Source organism: Entelurus aequoreus, linkage group LG18 (genome assembly GCF_033978785.1).
Source record: "Entelurus aequoreus isolate RoL-2023_Sb linkage group LG18, RoL_Eaeq_v1.1, whole genome shotgun sequence".
Lineage (NCBI taxonomy): Eukaryota > Metazoa > Chordata > Actinopteri > Syngnathiformes > Syngnathidae > Entelurus > Entelurus aequoreus.
The window spans coordinates 49,480,237-49,493,632 of record NC_084748.1 but is presented as its reverse complement, the minus strand read 5'-3'; the positions used below and the strand labels follow the sequence as shown (position 1 = coordinate 49,493,632).

Sequence of the window (13,396 nt, the reverse complement as noted above, 5' to 3'; positions counted from 1 at the left end):
TACATACATATAAATATATATACACATATATATACAGTACATATACACACATATATATATACACATATATATACATATACACACACACACACATATATATATATATATATATATATACACACACACACACACACACACACACACACACACACACACACACACACACACACACACACACACACACACATATATAATATATATATATATATATATATATATATATATATATATATATATATATATATATATATATATATATATATATATATGTATATATATATATATATATATATATATATATATATATACTGTAAATGTATGTATATATATATGTATATAAATATATATACATAGATCTATGCAAATACATACATACATGTATGTATGTATACATACATACATACCTATATATATACATACATATACATATATATATACACATATATATATAAATATATATACATATATATGTATATAAATGGTAAATGGGTCGTACTGGTCGATACCCAGTCTGGATATCAACTTCAGGGTGTTTTCTATGCACTTCTGACATCACCACGCTAATCTTACCAACACCCAGCCTCTTTCTTTTGTCTTTGACTGACCCGACCGTCTCCAGGCTTCTAGCATCAGGCACTAGCCACGCCCACATGTCATCCTATTGGTCAACACTGAGCCTCAATCACGACCGGATTGGCTGTTCGTGGGTCACACAGAATCACTTCCGGATTAATGTATTTAATTTAAATTAATAAACGTGTATTTTTGAACAACTCCCAAATGAATGTTGCCAACACAACACGTGTGTCTGCTATCCATCACCAGACTACACCAAACAACAGTCTCCAGAGAGAAAGCAGCATTAGCATGCGTGGAACACCACACTTGTGGTTTTGTCACCAGTGTCAGATGACAACAGCAACCAAACATGTGTGCAGCGCTGGAGTGCACCTACATGCCGCATAAATAACACTTACTGCGGAATAAAAGATGAAGCGGGATCAAGGCTACTGCGAGGATTGAAAGAGACTTAAGGATAAGCTATGTCATTTTTTGAAGCGGGGGGATTCAGGGCCACATTTAGGGGTCTTAAAAGTGTGTGTGTACCAAATAAGGGCTTAAGTGTGTGTGGATTTGTGGAAGAATTGGATGGCGGTTGAAGGGATTTGAATAATGTACTGTGGTTCCACGTGGCGTACGCAGGGACTCGGTCGGTCTCTCAGTGCGTGCGAAGGCTTCTGGAACACACTTGGAGCTTGTGGGCAGGAAATGTAGGAGGCGTGCACAGACCACGCACCCTCCTTCCGACGACCAGAGAAAGGATCAACTCGGAATACACAAAAGAAGGGAGTGGAACTTTGGGAAGAAAGGAATAAACCCACTGACACTCTCGGAAGTAAGCACACCATGGAGAAGGCAAAGGATGTTCCTGAGTGGGAGCTGGTGGCATGCTGTTCAGCAGGGGGGCCAAAGGGCGGCCCGGGGGCCAATTAGGGCCCAAAGCTCATTCGTAACAAGTGCACATTTTGTAAAATACCATTACAAAAACAGTGAAGAAAAAGAGCAAACCGGTGTAATGTTATGTGAAAATGTTGCAATATTGGCACTAATAACACTAAGCTGCATGTTTTTATCTTGAAAACATCACTGCTGGAAAAATAATGTAACATATAATCAACAGTTAGATCTAAAGTTGATCTAGAGATGTACGTGTTGGAAGTAAAAATAATATATATTGATGTATGACAGGGCCGGCCCGTGGCATAGGCCGTATAGGCAAATGCTAAGGGCGCCGTCCATCAGGGGGCGCCACGCCAGTGCCACAAATGTTGGAGGACAAAAAAAAAAAAAAAAAAAGTTGGTACTATTATTTCTAAATACAAAAAAATAATCCCACGTTAATTAAAATGCAAAGTAAAGCCTATTTAATAGAAATATTATTTGTTACAACATTACGCCCCCCCCCCCCCCCAAGCACGGTGCGCCCCCTCCCTTCCCGTATCATGACTCTTTTTGGACGTCACCACTTAAAAAAAATCAACACAAGATGTCAAAACGGCCAAAACTGTCAGGTGCCCAGGGAAGAAAAAAGAGAAAAGAAGAGGAGAAACGAGAAAAAGACAGAGGTAGCAGGGAGGTAACGCTAGCCTACATTAAATTATTTGTCTGTTACAGAATGTGATAGTAACCTGGCTTTTTAGCATTAAGCTAATGTTACATGATTCGGCAATTGCTAATCAATAAATAGGTAGTTCTGTTTTAACGTCATTTTTAATATTGTGGAGGGGGCTAAATTGTTATGGAAAATAATAATGTAACGTTAGGTAAACGTCGGGTTAATATTGTGGAGGGGGCTAAATTGTTATGGAAAATAATAATGTAACGTTAGGTAAACGTCGGGTTAATATTGTGGAGGGGGCTAAATTGTTATGGAAAATAATAATGTAACGTTAGGTAAACGTCGGGTTAATATTGTGGAGGGGGCTAAATTGTTATGGAAAATAATAATGTAATTACAGTACTCCCACCTTACATTCCTCAGGGACATTTGTATTAGATCTTTTAAGCAGGTGTTTTTTGTTGACATTGTTTTTGCCTTCTGGTTAGCTAATGTTTGCCCTGCAGGTAATAGTCACTTTTCCACCCGTTTATATATTAGGTATAGTTGTAAGCCTAGTTGTTAAAGTGCACATCATTAATGCTAATTAAGCAATATCACATGAGAGGGAATGCTGTTTTTTTAATTTGAGCACTGCTGTGATTCGGTTAAAGATAATCAGAACATAACATTCTCATATAATATGTTAATTTGCTTTCTTTAAGCAAAAAAAAAAAAAGGTCAAAGACAAAGCTATTTGGTTTCTTGTGAGTATATACACTTCACTGCCGATGTGTGGGTGGGGGGCACCTAAAATCTTGCCTAGGGCGCCAGATTGGTTAGGGCCAGGCCTGATGTATGACATAATTTTAACACTTTGAGTGGGAGCCTTTTGGATCGTCTAGACCAGTGTTCTGCCGTGGGAAATGATGCAATTCCACCTAAATGGTCAAAAAAATATTGTTTGCAAACTAATAAAACGTTTGAAAGAAACAGTAGTCTATAGGCATACCTTGGTAAAATGTCTCCTCTTTAGTTTTGGGCGTACATTGGGCTGCTCAGCATATTTCACCAGTATAATAACCATTGCTAGCGTTGGTTGTAGTTGGTGTTAAGTCTTTGTTTTCTGATGGTACTGACAATAACCATATGATTGTTGTGATATTGTACACAGGCATGACATATTTCTTCCTGAAAATAGCCTAATTTCTGTGTAAAATGTGTTGGTTAGAGCAGCGTTTTTCAACCACTGTACCGCGGCACACTAGTGCTCCGCGAGATACTGTTTGGTGTGCCGTGGGAAATGACGCAACTCCACCTAACTGGTCCAAAAAATATTATTTGCAAAGCAATAAAACGTTTGAAAGGTTTGAAACAGTAGTCTATAGGCATACCTTTGGTAAAATGTCTTGGCTTTTACACTTTGCACCCTAGAACAATCCGGATGGTTCTTTTCCTCTTTGGTCCGGAGGACACCACGTCCACAGTTTCCAAAAACAATTTGAAATGTGGACTCGTCAGACCACAGAACACTTTTCCACTTTGCATCAGTCCATCTTAGATGAGCTCGGGCCCAGCGAAGCCGGTGGCGTTTCTGGGTGTTGTTGATAAATGGCTTTGGCTTTGCATAGTAGAGTTTTAACTTGCACTTGCAGATGTAGCGACCGACTGTAGTTACTGACAGTGGGTTTCTGAAGTGTTCCTGAGCCCATGTGGTGATATCCTTTACACACCGATGTCATTTTTTTGATGCAGCACCGCCTGAGGGATCCAAGGTGTGTAATATCGTGGCTTACGTGCAGTGATTTCTACAGATTCTCTCAACCTTTTGATGATATTACGGAGCGTAGATGGTGAAATCCCTAAATTCCTTGTTGAGAAATGTTGTTCTTAAACTGTTGGACAATTTGCTCAGGCATTTGTTGACAAAGTGGTGACTGAGCATTTCATGGAAGCTGCTTTTATACCCAATCATGGCACCCACCTGTTCCCAATTAGCCTGTTCACCTGTGGGATGTTCCAAGTAAGTGTTTGATGAGCATTCCTCAACGTTCTCAGTCTTTTTTGCCACTTGTGCCAGCTTTTTTAAACATGTTGCAGGCATCACATTCCAAATGAGCTAATGTTTGCAAAAAATAACAAGGTTTTCCAGTTAGAACCTTAAGTATCTTGTCTTTGCAGTCTATTCAATTGAATATAAGTTGAAAAGGATTCTAATTTATCAACGTGCCAACTTCACTGTTTTTTTGTTTGTATAGGACTTATTTGTAATACTTTAATGGTAAGCAACATTGAGGGGAGCCCTAATGATTGCAATATATATTGTTTTTTCAGGGTGTTTGGACAGCCCTGCTGTAAAGTCTTCCAATGTTGGCGTCTACTTTGGCTGGCGACGCTTTAGCGTGCTACTAGGGCGAGGGAGCGTGTACGTACTTGCATGCACTTGAAGGCAGCATCCCCTGCAGCACAGCAGAGGAGAGGTGCCATCTTCCTGCAGCAGAGGGTTGGTGGGAGTCGGGGGGCAGTTCTGTTCACGGAAGGAGAAGCAGATCTCCGGGATCAGGGGCCTGCTCTTCCTGGGCCCCCGGTAACCACTCGCGGTGCCTTCCATGGGAGACGTGTCCTCCGCTTTGTCTTCCCCCTGGAATAAAACATCAACCTGTCATGTTCTGCCTGGGTAATCAAATAATTCCCCTCTTTCCTCGCAATTAAATGTTATTTTAGCAGCTGGCAAAGTACAGTAATGGTTCTTCAATGAGATAATAACAATGTGGTAATTATCCCTGATGGAAACTAGGACATTGGATTTCTGGCTTTTTATGTGGAGAAGTCATAATGCTTGAATTTAGCAGCAATAAAAAGAGTGTACAAAGAAGCTATTACATCGCTGTACTGCATACACATAAGTTAACACACTAATACTACATTATTACTGCATACACATAAGTTAACACACTAATACTACATTATTACTGCATACACATAAGTTAACACACTAACACTACATTATTACTGCATACACATAAGTTAACACACTAATACTACATTATTACTGCATACACATAAGTTAACACACTAATACTACATTATTACTGCATACACAAGTTAACACACTAATACTACATTATTACTGCATACACATAAGTTAACACACTAATACTACATTATTACTGCATACACATAAGTTAACACACTAATACTACATTATTACTGCATACACATAAGTTAACACACTAATACTACATTATTACTGCATACACATAAGTTAACACACTAATACTACATTATTACTGCATACACATAACACACTAATACTACATTATTACTGCATACACATAAGTTAACACACTAATACTACATTATTACTGCATACACATAAGTTAACACACTAATACTACATTATTACTGCATACACATAAGTTAACACACTAATACTACATTATTACTGCATACACATAACACACTAATACTACATTATTACTGCATACACATAAGTTAACACACTAATACTACATTATTACTGCATACACTTAACACACTAATACTACATTATTACTGCATACACATAAGTTAACACACTAATACTACATTATTACTGCATACACATAAGTTAACACACTAATACTACATTATTACTGCATACACATAAGTTAACACACTAATACTACATTATTACTGCATACACATAAGTTAACACACTAATACTACATTATTACTGCATACACAAGTTAACACACTAATACTACATTATTACTGCATACACAAGTTAACACACTAATACTACATTATTACTGCATACACACAAGTTAACACACTAATACTACATTATTACTGCATACACATAAGTTAACACACTAATACTACATTATTACTGCATACACATAAGTTAACACACTAATACTACATTATTACTGCATACACATAAGTTAACACACTAATACTACATTATTACTGCATACACATAACACACTAATACTACATTATTACTGCATACACATAAGTTAACACACTAATACTACATTATTACTGCATACACTTAACACACTAATACTACATTATTACTGCATACACATAAGTTAACACACTAATACTACATTATTACTGCATACACATAAGTTAACACACTAATACTACATTATTACTGCATACACATAAGTTAACACACTAATACTACATTATTACTGCATACACATAAGTTAACACACTAATACTACATTATTACTGCATACACAAGTTAACACACTAATACTACATTATTACTGCATACACAAGTTAACACACTAATACTACATTATTACTGCATACACATAAGTTAACACACTAATACTACATTATTACTGCATACACATAAGTTAACACACTAATACTACATTATTACTGCATACACAAGTTAACACACTAATACTACATTATTACTGCATACACAAGTTAACACACTAATACTACATTATTACTGCATACACATAAGTTAACACACTAATACTACATTATTACTGCATACACTTAACACACTAATACTACATTATTACTGCATACACATAAGTTAACACACTAATACTACATTATTACTGCATACACATAAGTTAACACACTAATACTACATTATTACTGCATACACATAAGTTAACACACTAATACTACATTATTACTGCATACACATAAGTTAACACACTAATACTACATTATTACTGCATACACAAGTTAACACACTAATACTACATTATTACTGCATACACAAGTTAACACACTAATACTACATTATTACTGCATACACATAAGTTAACACACTAATACTACATTATTACTGCATACACATAAGTTAACACACTAATACTACATTATTACTGCATACACAAGTTAACACACTAATACTACATTATTACTGCATACACATAAGTTAACACACTAATACTACATTATTACTGCATACACATAAGTTAACACACTAATACTACATTATTACTGCATACACATAAGTTAACACACTAATACTACATTATTACTGCATACACATAAGTTAACACACTAATACTACATTATTACTGCATACAAATAACACACTAATACTACATTATTACTGCATACACATAACACACTAATACTACATTATTACTGCATACACATAAGTTAACACACTAATACTACATTATTACTGCATACACATAACACACTAATACTACATTATTACTGCATACACATAAGTTAACACACTAATACTACATTATTACTGCATACACATAAGTTAACACACTAATACTACATTATTACTGCATACACATACGTTAACACACTAATACTACATTATTACTGCATACACATAAGTTAACACACTAATACTACATTATTACTGCATACAACATAAGTTAACACACTAATACTACATTATTACTGCATACACATAACACACTAATACTACATTATTACTGCATACACATAAGTTAACACACTAATACTACATTATTACTGCATACACATAACACACTAATACTACATTATTACTGCATACGCATAAGTTAACACACTAATACTCTGCATTTGACCCATCCCCTTGTTCACCCCCTGGGAAGTGAGGGGAGCAGTGAGCAGCAGCGGTGCCGCGCCCGGGAATAATTTTTTGGTGATTTAAACTCCCAATTCCAACCCTTGATGCTGAGTGCCAAGCAGGGAGGTAATGGATCCCATTTTTTTAGTCTTTGGTATGACTCGGCCGGGGTTTGAACTCACAACCTACCCATCTCAGGGGGGACACTCTAACCACTAGGCCACTGACTAGGTTATTACTACATACACATAAGTTATGTGTATCACATTATGGGTCACCCTTGGGCAAGGTGCAGCACCTGAATGCCCCCCCCCAATAAGGGTTACGATACCCCCCATGAACCAACCTAGAAGAGGATGCGTTACCCGGCCCGGAGGAAGCCCGGGGGCCGCAGGCAGGGCTCGTCAGCGAGCGCCTGGTGGCCGAGCTAGCCACGGAGCCCGGCCGGGCACAGCCTGAAGAAGCTGCGTGGACACAACATCTTCTCTGCCACGTGGGCCTACCACGGTCGGAACCAGTGGGGTTGGCAGTGTAAGCAGGCTCCAGACGGACCAATTCGGGCCAGCACAGGCTGACTTTTGGGACGTGGAACGTCTCTCCGCTGGTGGGGAAGGAGCCTGAGCTGGTGCGGGAGGTGGAGCGCTACCGGTGGGATCTGGTGGGGCTTACCTCTACGCATAGCAAGGGCTCTGAACGCACACTCCTGGACAAGGGATGGATCTTGTCCACTTCTGGAGTTGCTCAGGGTGTGAGGGCCCATATTCACGAGTCCCCGGCTGAGTGCCTGTACAGTGGCGTTCACCCCAGTGGACAAGAGGGTCGCCTCCCTTCGCCTTAGGGTTTGAGGGGGGGAAACTCTGACTGTTGTTTGTGCGTACGCACCAAACAAGAGTTCATAGTATTCAGCCTTCTTGGATACCTTGCATGGGGCGCCGGCAGGGGATTCCATAGACTTGTTGGGGGACTTCAACGCGCACGTGGACAATGACAGTGATACCTGGACTGGCGTGATTGGGAGGAACTGTCTCCCTGATCTGAACCTGAGTGGTGGATTGTTATTGGACTTCTGTGCTAGTCATGACCTTGCGATAACAAACACCATGTTCAAGGATGCTCTTAGGTGTACCTGGTACCACAGCATCCTAGGCCAAAGATCAATGATCGATTTTGTAAGCTGATCAGCTGATCTGAGGCCGTATGTTTTGGACACTCGGGTGAAGAGAGGGGCTGAACTGTCAACTGATCACCATCTGGTGGTGAGTTGGGTCAGATGGCGGGGGAAACCTCTAGACAGACTTGGCAAACCCAAACGTGTAGTGCGGGTGAACTGGGAACGTTCGGAGGAGTTCTCTGTCCGGGAGGACTTCAACTCCTACCTCCAGCGGGACTTCTCTGCCATCCCTGTGGAGGTTGGGGACATTGAACAGGAATGGGCAATGTTCAAAGCCTCTATTGCTAAAGCTGCAGCTGCGAGCTGTGGCCAGAAGGTCTTAGTTGCCTCAAGGGGCGGTAACCCTCAAACACCATACAATAATAAACATATGTTTCATGTACCCTAAGGTTTTTTGTTACAATTAAAGGCCTACTGAAAGCCACTACTAGCGACCACGCAGTCTGATAGTTTATATATCAATGATGAAATCTTAACATTGCAACACATGCCAATACGGCCGGGTTAACTTATAAAGTGACATTTTAAATTTCCCGCCACACTTCCGGTTGAAAACGTCTATGTATGATGACGTATGCGCGTGACGTAAACGGTTGATAGAAGTATTGGTACCCCATTGAATACAATACAAAAAAGCTCTGTTTTCATTTCAAAATTCCACAGTATTCTGGACATCTGTGTTGGTGAATCTTTTGCAATTTGTTCAATGAACAATGGAGGCTGCAAAGAAGAAAGTTGTAGGTGGGATCGATGTATTAGCGGCGGACTACAGCAACACAGCAAGGAGGACAGAGATGGATAGCAGACGCGCTATCCGCCGAACTCACCTTAACTTTCTCCGTCTCGCCGACCGCATCTGTGATCGGGTGACGTCCTTCGTCGCACCGTCGATCGCTGGAACGCAGGTGAGCACGGGTGTTGATGAGCAGATGAGGGCTGGCTGGCGAAGGTGGATAGCTAATGTTTTTAGCATAGCTCTGTGAGGTCCGGTTGCTAAGTTAGCTTCAATGGCGTCGTTAGCAACAACATTGTTAACCTTCGCCAGGCTGGAAAGCATTAACCGTGTATTTACAGGTCCGTGGTTTAATAGTATTGTTGATCTTCTGTCTATCCTTCCAGTCAGGGTTTTATTTATTTTGTTTCTATCTGCAGTTAAGCACGATGCTATCACGTTAGCTCCGTAGCTAAAGTGTTTCGTCGATGTATTGTCATGGAGATAAAAGTCACTGTGAATGTCCATTTCGCGTTCTCGACTCTCATTTTCAAGAGGATATAGTATCCGAGGTGGTTTGAAATACAAATCCGTGATCCACAATAGAAAAAGGAGAGAATGTGGAATCCAATGAGCCAGCTTGTACCTAAGTTACGGTCAGAGCGAAAAAAGATATGTCTTGCACTGCATTCTAACGTTCCTCATCCACAAATCTTTCATCCTCGCTCAAATTAATGGGGTAATCGTCGCTTCCTCTGTCTGAATCGCTCTAGCTGCGTTGAAAACAATAGGAAAATGGGAGGAGCCTGTCAACTGACTACGTCACGCTACTTCCGGTACGGGCAAGGCTTTTTTTTTAATCAGATACCAAAAGTTGCGATCTTTATCGTCGTTGTTCTCCACTAAATCCTTTCAGCAAAAATATGGCAATATCGCGAAATGATCAAGTATGACACATAGAATAGATCTGCTATCCCCGTTTAAATTTTTAAAAAATCATTTCAGTAGGCCTTTAAAAGACAACAATGACATTTTTTGTGGTCCCCTTTATTTAGAAAAGTATCAAAATACATTTTGGTACCAAAATATTGGTTTGGGGACCACCTGACATGGAAGTCATGTTGTTGATGTCCATCCATGCTGCAGATAGGATCAGAATGACTGCCCACCTACAACAACAACAACAACAACACCTCCCTGTGTGAAATAAATACTCTCAGTCAGGGGCTTGAGGGTGAAACTACTAAGTGGGACACAAAGTGATGTGTGCCTATTGATTTCTCCATTAGCAGCCGAGTGACCAGAGGTCAGAGAGCACAGCCATATTTAAGGCCTGCTAATGCATGGTGACCTACAAGGTCATCTTTACCTGACAGTAGGGCATGGTAGAGCGTGCAGGTATCTCACCTGACAGTAGGGCATGGTAGAATGTACAGGTATCTCACCTGACAGTAGGGCACGGTAGAATGTGCAGGTATCTCACCCGACAGTAGGGCATGGTAGAATGTACAGGTATCTCACCTGACAGTAGGGCATGGTAGAATGTACAGGTATCTCACCTGACAGTAGGGCATGGTAGAATGTACAGGTATCTCACCTGACAGTAGGGCATGGTAGAATGTACAGGTATCTCACCTGACAGTTAGGGCATGGTAGAGCGTGCAGGTATCTCACCTGACAGTTAGGGCATGGTAGAGCGTGCAGGTATCTCACCCGACAGTAGGGCATGGTAGAATGTGCAGGTATCTCACCCGACAGTAGGGCATGGTAGAATGTGCAGGTATCTCACCTGACAGTAGGGCATGGTAGAGCGTGCAGGTATCTCACCTGACAGTAGGGCATGAAGAGCGTGCAGACGGCACAATGTGGCTGCAGGCTGGCGGCGTGAGCGTTGTATTCCCTCTCGGCTGTGAAACAACTCTTCCTGTTCTGCCACAGGTAGATCAGCGGCCTGGCCCACGCCTCCATCTCTGGCTCCTCCTCCTCCTCCACCTCCTCCTCCTCCTCTGCGAGGCTGGCTTCAGGGGGTTCTGGGTGGGGGCATATTAACATCAATCACATTGGGGATGAAGTGGAACCTCCACTCACCAAACGCCTCTATTTGTGTACTTTTTGGTTTGCAAACTTTTACATTGCACCAAATATGCCAAGTGTGCAAACCATGTCTGGGCGTTTCATTCATTCATTCATTCGTTTTGTGTACCGCTCCATCACTCCCTGTCACCACAGGCACGTCCATTTCGAGGTCACAATCTTTTTACAGAGCGCCACTTTTGACGAGTTTATTTCCACAATTGTCTTAGAGCTCACAAACTTTAAATGTGTCCAAACTCTCAGTCTCACTGTCTGGCTACAGGTTGCTGGACAACCACTGAGCTAGCATTTTAGCATTTTAGCCTCCAGCTAACTATGGATTTTTATCAGCAAAGGGGTCTCATTTCCTTAGCAAGTCTTTTAATTGTGATGAGACCGGAAAAAAAGCCACAGTGGCCTCTTTATAACAGCATTGGTTGTTTTTATTTCTTGTTTTATCCTTTATTTACGTTTGAGTATTTTAGCTGATATATTCTGCACTTCTTTGAAGGTATATTTTACTGCTGTATTTTATTCATCCTTCCGTGTTACCATGTAAATGTCACACTATGTGCCCCTTTTCTTATATATGTATGTATGTATATATATATATATATATATATATATATATATATATATATATATATATATATATATATATATATATATATATATATATATATATATATGTATGTGTATGTACATACACATATATACATATACATATATCAGTGTTTCCCACACATTCATTTATTTGTGGCGGCCCGCCACGAAAGAATTACGTCCGCCACAAATAGATTTTTTTTTAAAAATTTTATTTTTTGTCCTGTCCAGCTTCTCAGGCAAATCATATAGTTGATGTAGATGCCCATATCGGCTGTTCAGATTTACTTTACAAAAGAGAAGTGTAGGATACTTCTCTTGTTGCCTTATTTGTATCTGACCACTACTGTTTTCTGTTTATTTGTTACTGACTGTGGCAGGACACCTCTGCCTCTGTTTCACTTTATGTTGCTGGTAAATAATATGGTTGTAGTAGTAGGCTAAAGTTAAATTATTTAGTATGCACTAATTAAAGGGGCAGAGCTTTAAGAGACATTTTAGCTTTTATATTTTATAAGATATATTTTTTGTAAGAACCACAATTAATAAATATATTTCAGTGAATAACTTATTGCTCAAATCTGTATATAAATATGTACATAAAGTGTTGTAATTATATTGTAAAATGGATGGATGCATGGATGGATGGACGTTTAAAACAAAACTGTTATTATTAATTAGTAAGTATACATTTTTTGAGCCTTTTTAGAGAAAATCATATTGTAGTAAATGATGCCAATTACTCGATGATGTCATGGTGACCACGCCCATAGCCACGCCCCCACCGCCACAGGTATCTTGGCAGTTTATGGGAAACACTGTATATATATATATATATATATATATATATATATATATATATATATATATATATATATATATATATATATATATATATATATATATATATATATACAGTCATGGTCAAAAGTGTACATAGACTTGTAAAGAACATCATGTCATGGCTGTCTTGAGTTTCCAATCATTTCTACAACTCTTATTTTTTTGTGATTAGAGTGATTGGAGCACATACTTGTTGGTCACAAAAAACATTCATGAAGTTTGCTTCTTTTATGAATTTATTATGGGTCTACTGAAAATGTCAGCAAATGTGCTGGGTCAAAAGTAATTGTGATCAATTTTGGTGATGTAGAAATGTTACAATCAAATCAAAGTAGCTTCATGGCCTCTCCACTT

The 13,396-nt window shown here is 39.4% G+C and overlaps 1 protein-coding gene across 1 annotated transcript in view; it reads right to left on the bottom strand.

Annotated features, from left to right (window-relative positions):
• Nucleotides 1-4,475: 4,475 nt before the first annotated feature.
• The window catches only part of LOC133633440 (lysine-specific demethylase 4C-like), a 58,640-nt gene continuing 49,719 nt past the window's right edge, over nt 4,476-13,396 (bottom strand). Inside the window, exons 13-14 of the mRNA XM_062025966.1 lie at nt 11,351-11,553; nt 4,476-4,739 (exon numbers count right to left, since the gene is read on the bottom strand). Coding sequence (XP_061881950.1) covers nt 4,476-4,739; nt 11,351-11,553 — 467 coding nt within the window. The remainder of the gene's footprint in view (nt 4,740-11,350; nt 11,554-13,396) is intronic.